This window comes from Perna viridis, chromosome 2 (genome assembly GCF_037379345.1).
Source record: "Perna viridis isolate PV_CMFRI_1.1 ecotype Kerala chromosome 2, ASM3737934v1, whole genome shotgun sequence".
NCBI classification, from domain to species: Eukaryota; Metazoa; Mollusca; class Bivalvia; order Mytilida; family Mytilidae; genus Perna; species Perna viridis.
Window position 1 is genome coordinate 28,334,875 of NC_142446.1, and position 20,889 is coordinate 28,355,763.

General features: G+C 32.3%; 1 protein-coding gene and 1 long non-coding RNA gene across 36 annotated transcripts in view; one reads left to right on the plus strand and one right to left on the minus strand.

Moving 5' to 3' along the window:
- Nucleotides 1–20,889, plus strand: part of LOC148624345 (spectrin beta chain-like) — a 50,979-nt gene that overhangs the window by 10,778 nt on the left and 19,312 nt on the right. For 22 of the 35 annotated variants that reach the window (XM_088567072.1, XM_088567075.1, XM_088567092.1 and 19 more), the window contains 21 exons: nucleotides 192–367; nucleotides 5,306–5,421; nucleotides 6,006–6,118; nucleotides 6,715–6,902; nucleotides 8,058–8,240; nucleotides 8,845–9,102; nucleotides 9,866–10,170; nucleotides 11,510–11,754; nucleotides 11,983–12,183; nucleotides 12,487–12,603; nucleotides 12,804–12,881; nucleotides 14,114–14,278; nucleotides 14,988–15,190; nucleotides 15,608–15,631; nucleotides 16,702–16,798; nucleotides 17,324–17,452; nucleotides 17,667–17,783; nucleotides 18,166–18,531; nucleotides 19,260–19,337; nucleotides 19,706–19,732; nucleotides 20,593–20,765. In XM_088567072.1, the coding sequence (XP_088423198.1) occupies nucleotides 192–367; nucleotides 5,306–5,421; nucleotides 6,006–6,118; nucleotides 6,715–6,902; nucleotides 8,058–8,240; nucleotides 8,845–9,102; nucleotides 9,866–10,170; nucleotides 11,510–11,754; nucleotides 11,983–12,183; nucleotides 12,487–12,603; nucleotides 12,804–12,881; nucleotides 14,114–14,278; nucleotides 14,988–15,190; nucleotides 15,608–15,631; nucleotides 16,702–16,798; nucleotides 17,324–17,452; nucleotides 17,667–17,783; nucleotides 18,166–18,531; nucleotides 19,260–19,337; nucleotides 19,706–19,732; nucleotides 20,593–20,765 (3,359 nt within the window). The remainder of the gene's footprint in view (nucleotides 1–191; nucleotides 368–5,305; nucleotides 5,422–6,005; nucleotides 6,119–6,714; nucleotides 6,903–8,057; nucleotides 8,241–8,844; nucleotides 9,103–9,865; nucleotides 10,171–11,509; nucleotides 11,755–11,982; nucleotides 12,184–12,486; nucleotides 12,604–12,803; nucleotides 12,882–14,113; nucleotides 14,279–14,987; nucleotides 15,191–15,607; nucleotides 15,632–16,701; nucleotides 16,799–17,323; nucleotides 17,453–17,666; nucleotides 17,784–18,165; nucleotides 18,532–19,259; nucleotides 19,338–19,705; nucleotides 19,733–20,592; nucleotides 20,766–20,889) is intronic. The other 13 variants (XM_088567081.1, XM_088567108.1, XM_088567109.1 and 10 more) reach the window with 3 other exon arrangements.
- Nucleotides 362–3,725, minus strand: LOC148624346 (uncharacterized). The gene is made up of 3 exons (XR_015919684.1): nucleotides 3,632–3,725; nucleotides 2,602–2,647; nucleotides 362–1,454 (listed from the first exon to the last, which is right to left on the minus strand). It is a non-coding gene; the product is annotated as an uncharacterized LOC148624346 (long non-coding RNA).

The window sequence follows — 20,889 nt, forward strand, 5'->3', positions numbered from 1 at the left end:
TTCATGATAAATTAAAGATTTCTTGAATTTTTTTGTAAGAATTCTTTTGGAATTGAGTAAACATAAATATTTTGATTACTTTAATAGTATTGTAATACACTTATTTGGTAAATTGAAAGGTATGAAGAGTTGCATGTCTGACTGATTGGAATATTTGTTTTCAAGAATTATCAAAATCTGTTTTTAAAAAGATTCAAGACATTACAGTAGAAGATGCTGGTGACACCAGTGAGACCAAATCTGCCAAAGATGCCCTGTTATTATGGTGTCAGATGAAAACTGCTGGTTATCCTAATGTAAATGTTCGAAACTTTACCACCAGTTGGAGAGATGGATTAGCATTTAATGCTATCATTCATAAACACAGGTAAATTTAATTAAAATGTATATATAGTAATTGAGGCACATGCCTGATGTGACAATAAATGTACTTTTATGATATCCATTTCAAAAATGAATAATTGAAAACCATTCATAATGTCAACAGCTAGTTGGGCATAACATCTAAAAGTGATGACATGACGTGAAACATGGATACTCAATTTTCAGAGCAATTTCATTTGTATTTCTGTACTTGTGCTGTTGGGAGATCTGTTCAAATCTTGTGCAATTTTTCAGTACTTTAAAAAAAATTTAAGGTTGGCGTTCTGCATGTACACACAATCCCATTTTCAGTTCTACTATTCCCCCTTGTTCTGATTCAGATTCTCAATTAGCATAGTAAATTGCTCCTCTATGTGGCAAGTTACATGTATCCCTTAATGTTCCATTAAAAGTCCAACTTTTTCCTTAAGACTGATCTTTAGAAATATGTGTGCTCTTTTTGTTTCCCACTTAAGAGGTGGATAGCAAGGTATCGGTGTCCGTCTTGCTTTACGATATGTTGCTAAGGAAAGGATGTACCTTTTATACTCCCATCCAAATTTCATTGCAATTATATCAGCTCCCACTGGATGGGTTGATTTCAAATATTTTGTGTGGCTTCATATAGATGGTGCATTTGTTGCAAGCAATTTTAGGTGCTGTCCGATGTCAACTTCCAGTTTAGTGGGACTTGTCATTTTTTCACTTGAGGGGATGACAGAAAATTTTCATCACAAAAATCTTGGCCACCAATGAATGGATTAATTTCAAAATCGTTGTGTAGCTTCATATAGGTGAGCCGTATGTTGTAAGTGGTATGTTGTAGGTGATTTTGGTTGCTCTTTGATATCAGTTTCATGTACGAGTGCGGGTATGCCTAGCAGGACAACACATGCAACTTCATGTTTTTTGTAAGTCATTATAGCAATTTCCAGGGCTGTTGTCTTTACTTATAAAAGATCACACCAAACTTCTTGAAACGAAATGGTTGTCATTGTGCTTTAGTATAGTCCAATATGCTTTTGAAACATTTTCTGTACTGAACTGGAGAGTAAGCTGCCAATTACAAACATATTTAGTAAGTCTTCATTCTGAAAGTAAACAAGTAGAGCCATCATGACACAATTGTTTTTAATAATTCACTCCTTGCAAGTTAAGAAACAAAACTCCTTTGGGATTTCTGATTGTTTGTTGTGTGTATTTCTCATAGGAAGTTCTGTTGATAATCAATACCAAATACTACTGTTTTGTTTATATAATACCATCATAATAAGTAAGATTAGTATCAGAATATTCTATGATGAGGGAATACATACATCATTGCTTTGTTCTGAAGCTGGTCTTTTTGTGTTGCATAAGTTGGCAATGCATTTACTTATTTATTTCTACTAAATACAAAATATTCATATAAAAAGAGAGATTCTTCAATTATATACACAGAACTTGTCTATATCATTTTTCACAGGTTAGCCACTTTGGTCTGAAAATAAGTAGCCTGAGATTTTAGCAGAAATCAATGGTAGCTTTAGTCATGTAATAAACCGAAGACACATTATTGATCATCTAGTCAGAATTTCTGTCTGTACATCACAGCAGAATTGCTGTATCAGATGTTTACATTTACATTTTTATCAGCTCAGTATAACATAAGTGTGGTGTATTGATGCGAATAGCTACACCTGAGTTTTAACCTTGAGTAGGGTTTTGCTTGGAGGCTTATTGGTTTGTAATGATGCATTAGGTTTTATCATGCATTGAAAGTGATTACATAACCTGTTCCAAATGATTGAGTGATTTCGAATTGAGACTTGTATTTAATTTTTGTATACTTTTCCTTTAACATACATGTAATTTGTTTTGCATGGGAATGAATCTGGCTGGTTTCCTTGATCTTTAAGGGTTTTCATGATAAAAAAATGGTAATAAAGGTTTCCTATTCCCTATGTCAATCTGCGTTTCGTAAATTTTTCACTAAGAAAGAATGTCATGATTAAGACAATACCTTTTATCTTAGCCATGCTACAGTTTTTAACAGAAAGTATTAAATTATCATGACATTGTAATCCTAGTTTTCAAACATGATTATTCTCACACTCGTGAGACAATATCTTTCACATAGCATAGGAAACGTAAAGGTCATTCTCCTTAAAACTTGATATGACTGACTGATCTGAGAACATTTGATGTGACAGCTTACAAATGTTAGCATGACATCATAAATTGGCTGGGAAAGCTTACCTCAACAATTGACTTGTTTTCTAGGGATAAAATTTCACCTGGAAAGCTATAAAAATAGATTATAAAAACTTATTGATAAATTTTGTATGTGGGTGTGACTTTTAACTGATATGCTAAAAGCAGTAAATGAAAAACAACAAACAGGTAGATTTCACTTAGTCTACATTTATTTCATGTAGTGTGACATGCAACAAAATTCATAAAGCAGTAATTGTACTGTCTTACTACATGTATTAAGAGGCTTACAAAATGTACTTATGTCCTAAATATAGAATTTGTATGAGCTGCATATATCTTGGATTGGATTAAGATTTTGTTGGTTAATTTGAGTAAAATGGTTGTATATGTTTGACCTAGAGGATCTCATGTTTTTTTTGTTAATGCTTTTCTCCGTACTTTTAAGTATTGAATTTTTAGAATATTGTAAAAGTTGAATTTGAAACAACCTAATTTTTAATAACATTTTACATTGCATTTTCAACATTTTGTGACTTGTGAATACTGATACTATATAGATAGTCAAATAGAAAATGAATTATGAAATGTATTAATACTAGGAACTCCCTATTCACTTTGAGAAGAAGTGAGAAAAGAATGTAACTCCACCCTTGAGAAATTATTTTACTTTGTATCCTGTTACTTTTGTTACAAAGCCTCATAACTTACTATGTGCAATCACGGATGTCATACTGAGTTCAGATTTATCATTGGTGTTTCAGCTTTTTATGTGAATATAAATAAATGAGATCACTGCTGATAAAGGAATACACAAAATGAGAAATTGATTGCTTATTGTTTTCTTTAGCAAATTTAGTGACTGTTTCGAGTCACCAAGGTCAAGTGATTTATATCTTTTAAATATCCCTAGATCTACTCCAGAGGTTTACTCTGTGATAAGGGGGTATACAGGGCTATTTTACTGTAAACAGTATGTAAATCAGAGTTGTAAACCATTGATTTACAGTGAATTGATAAGGGGCAGCTAAAGATTATAATCTATATCTTTGATTCAGTAGAAAATGATTCATACATTTGTGCATTGATAGGCATTAATGAGTGTTAATCTGAGCCCCCTTGTCCTACTGTGTATAATCTCCACATTTGACAGACATCTTTAATTAACCCTGGCTTTGTGCCCATATAGTCAAAACTAAAGCCACCTGGTGGGAGAACAACTGACAGATAGCTCTGGAATGTTTCATACTCTTTTGTAATTTGGTTTCTATGGTAACTGAATCATCTAGAGGGATTTGTCAATTACCAGAAATAGATAACATGTTATCATGTCTTGATACATCATAGCATCAGAGGGCACCTCTCCAGATGTGTAATTTTACTTAATGTAATTATGTATTAGGTTTAACTCTTGATGATCACATTACCATACTTGTCCTAATAAACAAATTAATAGGTTTTCAAGGATCATTGTGACCGAAATAATCTCATTTACAGTTCATAGAACTAAACATTTAAACTCAAGACCAAACATTAAGTATATGGCTTTATAAATAACTTGTAAGAATGAGCAATGATCTGGAACATGTCTACTAGTGCAGAAATACATGTATGACTAAATTTCATTTAATTATGTAATTCAAGTTGCTACAAATTTGTTTTTGTACAACAGTTAAATGATAAAAGTTGTTGAAACAGACTAAAGGTACTAGAGGTATAATTGTATACACTGCTGCATATGTTGTAAGTTGGTTGTTCGTGCAAGACATAAAAAGTAATAAATTTCACTATTATGCATGCTTTCTTATTTTTTCTGGAGCAGAAAAAGGGTTTCCTTTGCATTTAGAAAAATCATACAAATACATTATCAGATATGTGTTAACGAAGGAATCTCTTAAATGTTGAAAAAAGAATGATTTATATATACCTTGATTTGAATAATGCCAGTTGACTTCATGATAAAGGAAAAGCTTTGAATAACTAAACTTTTCTCTTACTACCAATACTTTTACAGTTATACTAATAATGAAGAATTGATGAGTTAGAACATTAATCATCAACTATAACTGCTGCCAAAAATCAAATTCTTTGAACAGTTGTGTTTCATTAGTAGGTTAATGCCAAAATCATGCTGCTGTACAAATATTAATATGATAAACAGGGAACAGGTTGTAACCAACCATTTACATGGGGTTACTTCAAGATAAGACTACTCTTAACAATGATAAAAAAGATCTTTCCATCAGTAGAACTACGGAAAAAAGGCTTATAAACAAAATCACTTCTAGTGCAGAGTTAGTTCCTGAGCATTATATTTTATGTAATTTTATGAACTTCATTTTCTTCTGATCATTAATAGCCACATATGTTCTGCAACATATTTATTCACCCATTTAAAAAAGTTGATGATATGTTTAACTGATAGTCCTTGAAAAAGTGAAAAAATGATAGTTTATGTGTTCATTTTAGAAGGGTGTGGCCTATTACAGGATGAATGTGGAAAGTGTTAGATACCCGGTAATTGATAGCTAGCTATGCTTGACTGTCCTAGGGAAAATTACAGTAGCAACTAGTTCTCTAGAGTAATTGCTCATGGGACAAGTCATACAGTTTTAGTATGGGAATAGGTTTTCTTTCATTTTGAGGGCAAGTTGAAAACTTGCACTCTCAACAATTATTTGCAACAGGTTATTTACAACACTATATACTGTTAAGACTTGATTCTATACACAAATTCCTTTTTTTTCAGACCAGACCTTATACAGTATGAGAAGCTACAAAAGTCTAATGCTCTGTACAACCTTAACAATGCTTTTGAAGTGGCAGAAGACAAACTTGGTCTCACAAGACTTCTTGACCCTGAAGGTAATCTTAAATTAATCCACCTTCATGCATTCAAGTGCCTTTCAAGTTCAATTAAAGTTTATTGGCATTTCCATTCTGATCTGGGTTATGTTAGTAGTGTGAAAATGTTGATACAGTATCAAATCATAGATTCACCTGTCTTATTTGATGGAAATTAAGATATCTATTATCAGCTTAATATTTGTTTATGTATGACTTACCTTCTTGCCCATTTAAAGAGTTAATTTTTTTTTTGAGAAAGACAGGCACTTGATGGATTTCTTTGCTACCCCTGGAAGTAGAGACTATTGAACTTGGTACATGTACCATTAAGTTGATTGAAACATGAAGCACAAGTTGAAATATGTAACCAATTTTTGGCAATACTGACATGTTTTCCTTTTACATAATATTTAATGATGTTTTAAAAGGCTTTTTAATGAACAAGACATTGCTAAATATGTTCAGTGAAATTGATCTAGTTTGACAACAAAACTAGATGCTGCTATCTTAGGTTTAACTTCAATAAACTTCAAATGCATCTTAGTTGTTCTCAAAGAGTTAGAATAACAAGGATTAATAATAAAATCTTCTTTTTTTATTAGATATCAATGTTGAATTTCCTGATGAAAAATCTATCATTACCTATGTTGTTACCTACTACCATTACTTCTCCAAGATGAAGGCTGAATCAGTACAAGGAAAGAGAATTGGAAAGGTGGGAGGCATCATAAATACTCTTTTGGTTTAAGTTGAGAATTGTGCCAACTTTTTTGAGAAATATTGTGTGACCTATAGTAAATTCTTATAAAAAACTGTTAACAACCACATAAATGGAACATTGATGGTAAAATTTGTATTTAAAGAGTACCTTTGTTTATTTTAGTAGCAGTATTTATAAAAATCAGACAAAAGGTGATTAATGCATGTAAAAATACCACCGAATTTAGTTTTATTTCTTGTTCAGAAAGAGTTTCTGGTCACATTATCAGTCATAGTTTTTCATTTGGCTGTTGTGCTTTTGAGTTAAAAATTCTATAGTTTGTACACGAAATTGGCACTTTGCAAGAGTAATCATTCTTGATTAGGTTGATTTGGTTGATTTTAGTGGTAGATAAATGTATGATTTTCTAAAAAGTGCCTATCTGAAAGCAGAAATGATTATTGTTTTGTGAATGAATGAAATTAAAGTCAGATGTTCTATAGCTATACACTAGAATATTTTTTGACTTGATAACAATCTTATCATGAATTGCCTAGGATATCGAAATTTATATGTTTGATAAAAGCCAATTTCGTACATCTTTGCTGTAGGTTATTGACAATGCCTTGGACTCAGACAGATCTGTACAGGAATATGAGACCTTTACATCTGACCTCCTGGAATGGATAGAACAAACCATTGTCATCCTGAATGACAGACAGTTTGCCAACTCACTGTATGGTGTACAGCAACAATTGGCTGCATTCAATACATACAGAACCAGAGAGAAACCAAAGAAGTAAATGAATTCATTTTTTGCAAAGAAACATAATGGAAAATTTTCAGAATGAAGGGAACCATAGACAGAAGAATTAGTCAAAATTTGCATCCCTGTTTCAGTGGAATGGGGTATTCTGATGCACATATCACTCTATCAATGGGATTTGAACTGTTCCAACCAATTATTTTTTTATGATGAATTTTGGGATCTTTAATGCTAAACTTTCTCATCCCTAATATCCTAAGTGTCCTGGTGCATGGTCCAAGTTTGGTCTTTCGTAATACTATATGAACTTCTTTAGCCGTATAATGATATGGTGATGTTGTTTTCAGCCGTATAATGATATGGTGATGTTGTTTTCAGCCATATAATGATATGGTGATGTTGTTTTTCTTGGCCTAGTTTTTGGACAATAACTTTAGTATAAGAGAATGAATCTGTATGAAATTGTAACACATGGTTCAATACATAAAAAAAGGTTGGGTTAATTGTTTAGTGGCCTCAACTGCTCAGGAGTTTGGGATGGAACAAGCATTTGATAAAACATTGTATAAATTGCTGATCCAATTTCAGTGGGGTTTGAGTTTGAAAGTTCTCTTTGATATGCTTTATCTTGATATATTTCGATTATTGATTTTGGGTCTCATTTTCAAATACATTCAAATCAAATTCCTGTTTTTTTTTTTTTTTTTTATGCAATTATCGAAGTCTTAAGATTCTTTGATATAATCTAACAAACCTGTCTTGTATCAGTTTTTTGTTTGTGTATTAGCCCATCTGAGGGTCCAAAGTGAATCTACTTTTGATAAACACAGAATGGTTTCTAAGGATTCTTTGATCTGCATCTGTGTATATAATCTGTAGTTTGGGTATATTTACCTAATATTCATTGTGGTCTTGTTTGTTCTAAATGAAATTTATATGATTTCAACAAAAATGAAACGGTTGGGGTTCTTTAACATGTGGAATCTTACCATTAAAAGTATATTTTTGCTTTTTGACCATGATAGGTGAATTTTCAAATTCAAATTTATAAGTTCCATGACTGACCACATTCTTTCATTGTTAGAAACTTATGTATTATCAAATATTTTTGTCACAAATCAAAGTGGTATATCCTGATATTGGGAAATATCAGTGAACCAATAATAATTTCTCATCATTATTTTGTAGGTTCGATGAAAAAGGTAATTTGGAAATCATGTTATTCACCATACAGAGTAAAATGAGAGCACAAAACCAGAAACCGTATCTTCCTAAGGAAGGTAAATTAATATCTGATATCAACAAAGCCTGGGACAGACTGGAGAAATCTGAACATGAAAGGGAACTTGCCTTGAGAGAGGAACTTATCAGGTAAACATTCATGTAACAATGGCAAGAAAAGAAACATTTTTTCATTGTACAATTTTAAATATCCACCAAGACATTTTTCTGTATCTGTATAACTGTATACACAGTGAAGCAAATATGCGAGGGAGTTTTCATGAAACAATCACCCCAGCAGTACTGAATAACCCCAAAATTAGCAGGAGGACACTGTCTAGCTTCACTCATGAAGTTCACACTATTATGCTAGAGGTATAGACTTATAAGCCCCTATAAAAACCTTTAAAATGTTATGTAAACCAGTAAACGTAAATTGATATGAAATAATACTTTTCGAGAAAAAAATAAGTAGATCCAAGACAACCACAAACCAAGGTCTTGAATTGGGACATTTGTATAAAAAAAATATGATTACATGTGTTCTGAAATCTTACTCTGTCTTACATGTGAAGTGATATAACACATACAATCCTGAGTTAAAAGATATATAGACAATTTTTTTACCACGAGGAGTAATTAATTTCTAATACATCCAGTTACCTTAGCATTTATCAAAACTTGAATGAAAAATCAGCCAGTTATTCTCTTAAGTAAGATGTCTTGATTAGTAACCTCAGATTTTCTTTGTTAGACAAGAGAAACTTGAGCAACTAGCCAACAGGTTTGACAGGAAAGCTGGCATGAGAGAAACATGGCTGGGTGAAAATCAGCGTTTGGTATCCCAAGACAACTTTGGCTATGATTTGGCTGCTGTAGAAGCTGCGACAAAGAAACATGAGGCAATAGAAACAGACATCAATGCATATGAAGAGCGTGTACAAGCTGTTGTGTCTGTGGCTAATGACTTAGAACAAGAGAACTATCATGATATTGACAGAATCAATGCTAGGTCAGTATTGTTTCTTTTTAAGTCGCTAGTATTGTTTGTGACTTCTTGCAGTCGTAATTTCAGTACTTTATATTCGCATATGATTAACATAATTATATATTAATACTCCATGTTATGCTGCAGATCTGTGCCATATTCCCCCCACAGCATCATAGTTCTAGCTTCGTATGAAATAAAAATGTACGTCTAAAGTATCATACACGTGTGTTCTACGTGTGTTTCTTGCTTGCATGAGTATGGGAAGTTGACATGGAATGATCGGTTAGCATTGAACATTACCTAGTTTCCGATTCAGGCACAGGGGCTCATTACAAGACTATGTAGGTCATATACATTAGCAGGGCCCCAATATATATATAAATATTAATTGCCATTATTCCTGGTAACCAGTTGTTTTGATTGAAAACATTCGGTCATCACGGTTATGAGTATTTGTATCAAAGGAATCAAGATTCTAACAGAAGTCACCTGATTTTAAAGCATATAGCATTTGTGCCATTTCAGATGTTTAAAGTAAGCTTAAGTGGCAGAGAATATTTGATGATTAGCGACTTAGAAGAAGACTTCAGTCTTTTTGTACTAACCATCTATTAAATGCTAGTATAAGTAAATGAATTCTTGGGTTATTGTTTTTTTAGGAATTTCAAGAGGAAAACTATTCTAGTGACAAAACCCAAAATCATGAAATGAGTTAACATGCTTTCTTTGATCTATAACAGTCATGACGGTGCTTCAAATTAACAACTCTATTTATAATTTTCAGGAAGGACAATGTGTTGAAGTTATGGAACTATTTGTTGGAACTACTCAAAGCTAGACGTCTTCGTCTGGAACTTTCGCTTGGCATACAGAGAATCTTCCAAGAAATGTTGTACATTTTAGACTGGATGGAAGAAATCAAGGCAAGGTTGTTATCTGAGGACTATGGTAAACATTTGATGGGAGTAGATGACTTATTACAGAAACACAGTTTAATAGAGGCAGATATCCATGTCTTAGGAGAGAGAGTAAAAACAGTCAATACACAAGCTGACCGATTTGTAGATGGAGATTTCTCTGATGTTGGAGGTAGTTTACTTTAAGTTGTATCTTTCTGTAGCAACTGTGATGAAATGGTATTTAAAAAACTATAGGTCTGCGTTCAGACTGTCAGTATGTCACATATGTTTCCCCAATGTTTTTTTAAAGACTTGCAGTTATTGAGCTAATTTTTTAGTATGGTAATGTATCTTCATAGTATATAGATCAATTTTAAAGTAAGTTCTGTATCAGTTATCTTTGATGAAATTATGGGCCTAAGGCTTAGTAAATTTCATAAAAAATCACATTTCTTGACTTTTTATGAACGATTCCAGATTCAGAGATTATTTTTTTTTAACTTTGATTGTTTCTGGATTGGTTACAGGGCATGTTATTGACCAGTTGAATGATTTTTGAGGAAATTATGGACCTTGGACTCATGAAATTTCTTGAAACTAAGACATTTTTCTACTTGGTCTCTTGAGTCCTTTCTGATATTTATTTGAATTTAACGTTGTGAGTCAGTAGTAATAATTTACAGTTCATGTTGTCTTAGCTAAAATGATAATTATACCCCCTGCAAACAAAGTGTGGTGGATATATATAGGTTTCACCTTGTCTTCTGTGAGTCTGTCTGACTGAACTATTTTCTTAGTAGCTTGAATCATTGTTATGAAACTTTATGGGATGTAATATAACAACATGGAGATGTGCTTTCTGTCAGTAATTAATGGTAGAAATGACGGCTTGTCTCATGTGTTTTCCATAACTCCTCTTCCAATGAATTTGCAGGATTTATTATGAAACTTAATGTGGTGTTTGATAACCATATTGGGATGTGCGTATTGTCAGGACTTTGTTCAGGCAAAAATTGTAGAAAAGTTTGAACTTTTTCAGTAAAACTTGGTAAAGTAAATTTGAAGTTATATTCTGTTATTGTGTTGTCAACCAAAAGAAATTAGTATTGATTGTTGTTTGGAGTTGGTTGTTTTAGAAATGGCACGAAAATTGTATGACAAAAGTGCTTAGATTATCCCCATGAAAATTGTGTCCTATATGAATTGTGTGTCCACATGGGTCCTTAAATGTACAGGATTCAATAGGGTGTAGTGGGTATTAGTCCCATAAGGGACAATGTCTTGTTAACTAAGTTACTGGTCTTGTACTAAATTTTAAAATTTTCCTTAAAGTCTGCAGATGATTACCTTATTTTTTTCACACAAGTCTTTATGTATCTTATATGGGTTACAAATTAAGTATTTGATTTGTTCCAATCAACTGTATATACAGGTAATTAAGAAACTGCTACTGAACAACAATAGTGTATTGATAATTATATGTCAAGTATATACTCTAACAAGTCATGTTGTTATATTTGTATTATTAGGTTATCGTCCATCTGATCCTGAAGTGATCAGAGAGCGTATGAATACACTTGACACTGCCTATGAAGAATTAATAGCATTAGCTGCTGACCGTAGAGCTCGCCTTGAGGAATCACGTAGATTATGGCAGTTCTATTGGGATATGGAAGACGAGGAAGGATGGATTAGGGAGAAAGAACATCTTATGTCATCACCTGACCTTGGTCATGACCTTACTAGTGTTCACCTTCTACTTAATAAACACAAGGTATTGGAAGATTGCAAATTATTGTAGATTCATTATATTGAGATCAGGATCCAAAGCTCATGCTTTGTTTATCAAGTTAACTTGTTGCTGTTTATATGCTGTTATATGTTCCACATATAAGAAAAATTGACTTTTCTTTGACTGCCGAAACAATTAAGATAAATAGTGGAATGTGTAAGTTTCATGTTAAACAAATTCAAAGTAAACTGTTTTTTGTTCCTATTTTAGGCATTGGAAGATGAGATGACTGCCAGACATACCCACTTGGAATCAGTACTCCAGATTGGCAATGATCTCATCTCTGCTGGCAATTTCGGAGCTGACAAGATTCAGCAGCGTATAGATGAGATCAATCAACAGTGGGATAGTCTGATGGATCTAGCAGCATTCCGCAAGAAGAGACTCAATGAGGCTGTTGACTTCTATCAGGTGAATTTCAAATATTATCTTTATCAAGTAGTGATAATTTGGTCATTGTATATGCAGGAGTCAATTAAAAAAAGAATTGACAGTGGAGTATAATCGTGTTAGCAGTTTATGTTTAAAAAAATGATCAAATAGAACACCTGTTAAGTATAGTGCAAATGTATTTTATGTCAAAGAACACTCATATTTTGTGTGTTAAGGAATGCTCATTAATATTGCACGGTTGTTTTCTGTGTCAAAGAACACTTGTGCAATTGTGTTCTTTAAGATCACTCATAAGTATGGTGCATCTTTTTTTGTTTGTAGTTCTTTGCTGATGCTGATGATGTTGATGCATGGATGATGGATACACTCAGACTGGTGTCAAGTGAAGATGTTGGCAAGGATGAGGCTAGTGTACAGTCATTACTCAAGAAACACAAGGTAATAAATTTGTTATGGATGGATCTTAAAAAAAGAAAGGTCAAGGGATTTGCTATTATCCGTTTGATAATAGGATTTGATGACAGATCAAGTTTTCGGAAAAATCAAGTTTTCGGAAAATAGTATTTGTATTTGCCTTAACTGATGGTTCATGTATGCTCACTACATGCTTGCTTTCTAATTCTTTTTTTCATTGATAGGAAGTTACAGATGAACTGAAGAATTACGAATCGACCATACAAGCTCTACATGAACAGGCAGCTAATCTGGGTGAAGAGGTCTGTAATAAAATCTACTTTGAGAACAGGGTTTTCTTCTGCTTTAAAGTGGATATTTGCTTTTTTGTCCCCCGCTGCAATGCGGAGTCGCGACATAGAAATGCTGGTGTCCGTCACTGCGTCCACCCGGCTGAACGGAATTTGACCAAATTTTGTGGATTGTTGGTCACCATATGTAGTTGACCATACTTAACCGCTATTTTGATTCAACAATTTTTATGGGAGTTATGGGACTTGGTTCATTTTTCACATTATTTGCTCGTCTGAATACAGCTGAAATATTGCTGCTCGTTAAACCCCAACAAACAAACAAACACATTATTTGCATGGGAACTCCTTGTGGATGCAACTCCTCAGGAACTGCTGAACAGAATTGACCAAATTTTGTAGGATTGTTTGTCACCATATGTAGTTGATCATACTTAAATGCTATTTTGATTCAACAGTTTTTATGGGATTTATGGGACTTTGTTCATTTTTCATGGTTTTTTTTGCAGATTTTTTGTTGTTGTATGAAGAATTCTTAACCTAACTTAATTTGATTCATTAAGATACATTAACCTACCTTGAATCCCCACATGGACTTATGAAAGTACATAAGTTTTGAATCTGCTATTTATACAAGTGTCAAACATTTGTAATTCAACTCTTTCTACAGTGGCGGGGGACATATGGCTACACGTAGCATTCTTGTTCAGATCTGGATTTAACCATTATTTTTTTTTCATTGTGTATTTACATTTTATCATTGTTTTACCCCAAGCCATAGCGATAGTGGTAAAACAATGATAAAATGAAGTTTCTGTGATTTATTTGGATTCTAATTGGAATAGCTTCTTCATATTTTTGAATAGACACAGCCTATGAGTTGTATTAGGTATTTATCTGTTGTAGTCTAAAGATATTTAAAGCATGCCATATGAGAATTAAACTTACCTGATTTTGCCAATATAAGCATTGTTTTTTAATCTTGTAAAATCCTGACGGTAAGAAATTAACCTATAATTAGATCTAAGCATTTCATTGATTGTTGAAATAGTTTATTTTGAATTGTATTTTTTCATCTAGATCTTAGGTCTATTTCTTGTAGTTAGTGCTTTATTGTATACACAAATACCAGTCAAATATAAAGATTGTAAATTTCTCATTGCCGTATAAGATGAAAGATTACAAATTTTAAAAGAGTACTGTGTTACTTGTATAAAGAATTTATACTTAACATACTGTTTCAGGACTTGGAGAACCCAGAAGTCCCTGCCAGACTTAATGTCATAGACAAGCGGTACCAAGAGTTATTAGAACTGGCTAAACTACGTAAACAGAGGTTGCTTGATGCCTTGTCCTTGTACAAACTCTTCAATGAATCAGATGGTGTTGAAACTTGGATTGATGAGAAGGTATTCTTCTTGAAATGTCTTGCAGCTAGTTGAAAAGGACCAGTTCCAATTTCAATACAAATTTTGGTAGGCTACTTAGTAGTTTATATAGCTCTTGTTTATAGAGTACAAGCTACCCAAACACAGTGGTGGATGGTATGATATAGAGGTTGTCATTATAATTGACAGTATTCAAACTTAAAGGCAGTGTCCAAAAGATCACACAGGTATTCTGAAGTAGTTAAGTAGGACACATTGGTATAATGTAGTGCAGATTTCTACCTAGAAAGCTATTTAGATTACTCACTAGTCTACATAAATTAATATTGAAATTGGAACTGGTCCTTTTCAATTAGCAGTAATTTTTGTAAATGATTATTGCGCATAAAATGACTCGTCCTGTACATGGCCTCATCTTCAATATATATTTCAAAGACATAAAGGTTCAGTTAACACTGGAAAAGTATGTCATAGAGAATGTTTATGAAAGAATTGTTTGGCAATTTATATTTTGGCAACAATTATAACAGCGATTAATGATAAGGACTGAATTTCTTACACTGACAGAAGACTTTTAACAGGACTTTTTAGAGGACCTTTTAATCTAAAATGAATGAAATCTATTTTTGATTATTGAAGACTCTGCCTTTACCAACAATATGTAATATCAATACTACTGAATCTGGTTTTTTTTTTTTAAATTGACACTTGTTGAATGTAACCTTTCTAGGAGAAATTCTTGACCACAATAATAGTGACAGATGACATTGAAGAGCTGGCAATAATGAAGCATCGCTTTGATAGTTTCGAACACGAGATGAATGCTAATGCATCAAAGGTTGCTGTAGTTAACCAGCTCGCTCGACAACTTCTGCAGGTTGAACATCCAAATGCTGCTGAAGTCATTGCTAAACAGGAACAACTTAATGATAGGTACTATAAATATACATTTACAATGAGAGTTAAATTATTTACAAGTTTATATGATGCATGACTTTATTAAACTATTAATTTTTGCTGTGGTTAAGACAAAAGGCATTTGCTGGCTATACATAGCAACTTGATGACCTAAGCTGTAGAATCATTTCCCATCTTAAAAGGTGAATATGAAAGTGTACTTGCTGCCCTGATATACCTGATATTATTGAACTCAACAAATTATCTGATTGCTTAAAAGAATAAAGTTAGAGCTATGTGTGTAACACACCATTGTTTCATTTTTGACATAGAAAAAGGAGATTTGTGTGAAAAAAAAAGACACAGAATCAAGTTTTAATGGATAAGCACTATTTGTCAGTAAGGCAGCAACAATAACTGCCATGTTTAAAAACAATAATTTATCATATCTAGAATACAGAATGGGGAGTTTACACGGTAAGACATGTTATTAAAAAAATGATTCAGTGGCCATGTCTACATGTTAAGCAACTGCCATTGTTACTTTCACAATGAGAAATGTTTACTGTAAGAAATCAACCTTGACCCCTCCTACCTATTATCCCAAGAACTTGATGCTTTCAAGTGATTGTCAAAGGCTCCTTGCTATGCTAATTTCAAAATGAAATCAAATTGTGAAATTACTTGAATAACTTACAAAATTTCTTGTAACATGGACTTATGAATTTAAGATAAGTTTTCATTTTCCAAGGCAAGATGTTTCACAAAAGTTTTTTTTTTAATTTAACTAATCAAATAAGGCTGTAAAAATGTGATCTCCAAAAAATAGAAGTCATCTTTATGGTATTTAGTGCAGTGCTAGAATAGTTGCATATTGTTCTATGTCTTTAATATTACTTGATAACCATTCCTGATGTCACACTCTTCATTGATGTTAGTCAACCCTTTATATAATTTTCCACCAGCAGGGACATAATGAAACCAGAGGCTTGAAATTATATGATTATTGAAATTCTCAATTACAACATCTATCAGAATTTTAGAAACTTGAATACATTAAAAGGATAGCTTTTGTTAATGTTAATTATAATTTATAAACACCCTACAATTTTCAATGTTTGTTTTTGATTTTTTTTTCTAGTTTGTTGATGAGCACGCATCGTTTTGATGTATATCATTTCTTTCAAAGATAAAATTCATTTCTTTTAAAATTTTAATAAAAGTCTGCTCTACTTAATTGCTGCAGACAATTCTGACATTGAAAAATATGTATATAATTGCACAAACAATTTACATGTGATTTACTATATATAATTTAGGCATATGTTTTTTTCACTTTGATTTATAAAGCTTTTTAAACAAAATTAGAAAGGAATGGAATAAAGGTAAATCAGTTTTTAACACATATATTTATGACTTAAAAGTTCATTCAGTATTGCAAAATTAGCAGTTTTTGTTCTGAATCAGTGCATGTTAGTGTAGAGTATTATTGCATTTACCAATCTGAAGATCTGAAGTTTTATCAGTATAAATAATCATTTCTTTAGCTGGAATACACTGAGAGATCTTGTTGACCAGAAGAGAGAGGACATCAACTTGGCTCATGGTCTGCAAAACTTCCACATTGAATGCAATGAAACAATTGTAAGTACTAATAATCTATCATATAATGAGCCAAAAATGACAGTTTGTATTTTATGACTTTATGATAGACACATTATCAGGGTTTGGATTTATATAAGTATTTTCTGTATATGCTTTTATACTAATGTAGTGGTCTTGAAACATTTGTTGAATTTTATATTAGAACAGATGTGAAAAATGACAAGTGGTGTCCATTTTCAGTACATTCAAATATCTGTATTTTTAGAAACTCTTTGTGTGCAGGCATTATCAGTGTCTTTTAGACACCAAAAATGTTCTATTATAGTCCCACTACAATTTTTATTTTATATAACAGCTGCTTTCATATGTGGAGCAGGGCATCACTTTGTCTAGTTTTAAGCTGAGTTGATGGCCAAATGTTTCGTAGAGGAAGAAGTTTGTAATGATAACATAACCTTTAAGGTGTTAAAAAAAATCCATTGTACAACTCCCCCTTAACTATTCTGAGATCCTGGGTTTACATTATTGATGTAATACGTCTGAACCATGCTTTTATTGTTGTAGAGTTGGATTCATGAGAAGTCTAAAGTAATAGAATCAACAGATGAGTTAGGCAATGACTTGTCTGGTGTAATGACCCTACAACGTCGTCTCAGTGGAATGGAAAGAGATCTTGCTGCTATTCAGGCTAAGGTATAAGGAACTATATAATTTTTTGTTCCATGTCCCTGTAGCTTCACTTTACTTTGAAATTCAGTAACAGTGCGTGAGGAAAAAAAAGATAAATAATCTGCTCATATGCATGTATTCTGTCTTGCTTGAAAATTGATTTTAGCATTTTAGCATATCAAAAATTAAAATAAAATGCTAAAATCGATTATTTCTGTAAATGTGAATATTTTCTTAGTTGGAATCCCTACAAAATGAAGCAGATAAATTACAAGATGAGAAACCTGAAGAAGCTCAAGCTATCAGAGAGAAGATTGCTGAAATCAACAATGTTTGGATGGATCTAAAGGAAATGGTAGGTACACCCCTTAATATCTTCAAGACTTTGATTATTACTGTAAGTTTCTTTTGTATGGTGTTTATTTTTTTTTTTGAATGAGTATAATTGTTATTGGGAATGAAATGATTGCATACAAAAGGGAATGTTGTCCTGAGTAGTATTTTATAACCTCAGTAGTATACTTATGGTAATATTATTAAATATTCATCCTTGAATTCTTTTACTGTACAACAAAGGGTAAAGCAATGATTAAAATGTCTTTTGTTTTTGATGATATCATGAATCTGAAGCTGTATTAGCGTCAGTGGGAAGTATAAATTTATTACAAAATAATAAATTTTATATCAAATAGAATTTTTTTAGTTCAAATATTGATATATGTGAATTCTACTTTCAGTTGAAAGAGCGTGATGAGAAACTAGGAGAAGCTGGTGAACTGCAGCGCTTTTTGGGTAACTTGGACCACTTTCAACAATGGTTGTCTCGTACACAGACAACTGTTGCCTCAGAAGACATTCCAAACAGTTTGGCTGATGCTGAAAAACTCCTTAATCAGCACCAACAGCTCAAGGATGAAATAGATGCCTATGCTCCTGAGTATGCCAAAATGAAGGAATTTGGTGACAAGATTACTGAAGGCCAAGACGATCCACAGTATATGTTCCTTAGACAAAGATTACAAGCACTTGACAATGGATGGGAAGAGCTTCTACAGATGTGGGAAAACAGACAGAATCTGTTGTCACAGAGTCTTAACTTACAGGTAAGGTAATTCAAACAGACATAATTTTAGATTAGATTTCCAATTTATAATGCCATACTATCAAGCTTGAAATTATATACCTTTTTCAATATTTATTCCAAGCTTGTGTTTTGTTATTGATTTACTATAGCTTACTCTTCAATAATTATACTCCCATTCAATGAGTGGATGGTTTGTTGGAATCTCATTGTCTGTCTACTCTTCCAAATTTTTTTGCAATTATTTTGTCTCATAACTTCTTGTTTCTTGGAACTTTGCCATTTTGCATTATATGGAAATATCAAGAAAATTTTCAACACAAAACTCTTGGTCTGTTACTTTATATATATTGGGCATACGTTGTAAGCAATTTTGGGTGCTGTCAATTTTCAACTTCTCTAACTTAAAATAATAAATATTTGTACTCTACAGAAATGCCAAAGAAACAAAGAGAGGAAATTGCTTTTAATGTACCATTTAAACTCCTTTTAATTTTTTTATGTTTTAATTACCTTACAGCTGCTAGCATATTGCCATAACTATATTTTATATTTTTTAAATTATTTTCAATATGAATAGGAAATGAGAGCAGAACTTGTCAGGGGTTCATCTTAGTCCATATCGGGTTTTTTGAAAGTTATAGAGAGTTACATTTATTTAAGGCATGGCTTAAAATGACAAATGTACTAACTACTAGAAAAGTAATCCCCTCAAGCATTGCTTTTTGCATATCTGTTGTTTATTTCCAGATGTACCTTCGTGATGCTAAACAAGCAGAAGTTTTGTTGAACCAACAAGAAAACTTCCTGTCCAAGGAAGAAGTACCTGTAAGTTTAAACATCGACATTGTTTGTTCATGTGTGATGTGGTATTTGTACTGTCCTGTCATCCATCAGTTACCCATTTCACTTGGTATCAACTGTTTCGTAGGAATATCGTATGCAGATATTTAGTTATAAAAAGAATATTTTTCATATAATGGTACATACAATCAGTCTAGAAACAAATTATGCAATATTTTGGCAGAAGTTCACTTACATAACTGCCCAAATGTAAAATTTCATTATAAAAATGTTAACATAAAATCTCTGTATTTTATGAAATTGACTACCTACTTATAGAAAGGAGACCGTCATCTTGTGTTTCATGATCATTTGTATGTGAAGTAATTGTCTTTCATGTTCATTTCTCATAGACAACCATTGGATTGTTAGACAAACAGGTAAAATGCTGTTGTTTATAATATATACAAATATCATTTTTCATGTTGTTTTAATCACTTATTTATCATGGTTCCCATGGAAACATTTTCATTTGACATGGGTATTTCAAAGTACTTAACAAATAATGATTTTTATTTATAAAATGAGGTGAAGTGTTTTATCTGAATCATGTTTTAACCCACCATTATGTAGGTGATGGTATTGGAATGTCACCTTATGGCCAAGTGAAATAAATTCCTGAGATCCTTCTGTACTCTTTTGTAAAATTTCTGAAATGATACATTTTAAAAATTACTTTTCATACAATATTGCACCAAGTGGTAGCTTTAAATGTTATTTAGTTCATGTGTGTTAGAAGTTTATGGATGGGATTTGCAGTATACAGCAAATAAATATAAATAAAAAAATGTAACAGTTAAGCAGACCAAATTATTTCTGAACATGAAATCAGAAGTAAGCAGAATGGATAGGAGGATTCTGGTGCCAAATGTTTTTCTTTTTAGTCAAGTACTAAATTCTACATATAAGGTCAGTAGGTCACTGCTGCAGGCAATTCAAGTCTTGCCTATTGAGGATGTATTGAAAGGAATGTCCATAAATAAATTGATTATAATACTCCTATTCAGTGAATGTGTGGTATATTGGAATGGCCTTGACCATTCATTATTGCATTTTTCAGGGTTTAAAAATGATAGTGAAAAAAAAATCTCTGCTCCGGTTGTGAATGAATTCCATACTTGTTTGTAACTTCATGTTGATGAGTAGTATGTTTTAAGCAATTTGGTTGTGCCCAATGTTGACCTGTTTAATAGCTGACTAGGGGTATATATTGCACTGTTATTTCTACCTTTTTTTACAGAACACACTAGAGGCTGCAGAAAACCTTATCAAACAACATGAAGCATTCATCACTACCACAGATGCTAATGATGAAAAGATCAATGCTGTTTTACAGTTTGCTAATCGTCTTATTGAAGATAATCATTACGCTGCGGACAAAATTCACAAAAAGGCAGAAAATATTAATGAAAGGTAATATGTTCTTATAAGCCTTGCAATTGCACAAGTTAAAATGTCTTTACACATGACTAAGTTTTTTAAATACTCTTTTCAAGCTACCATTTTTCCTTACTTTGAAGTGGCATTTGTACAGGTT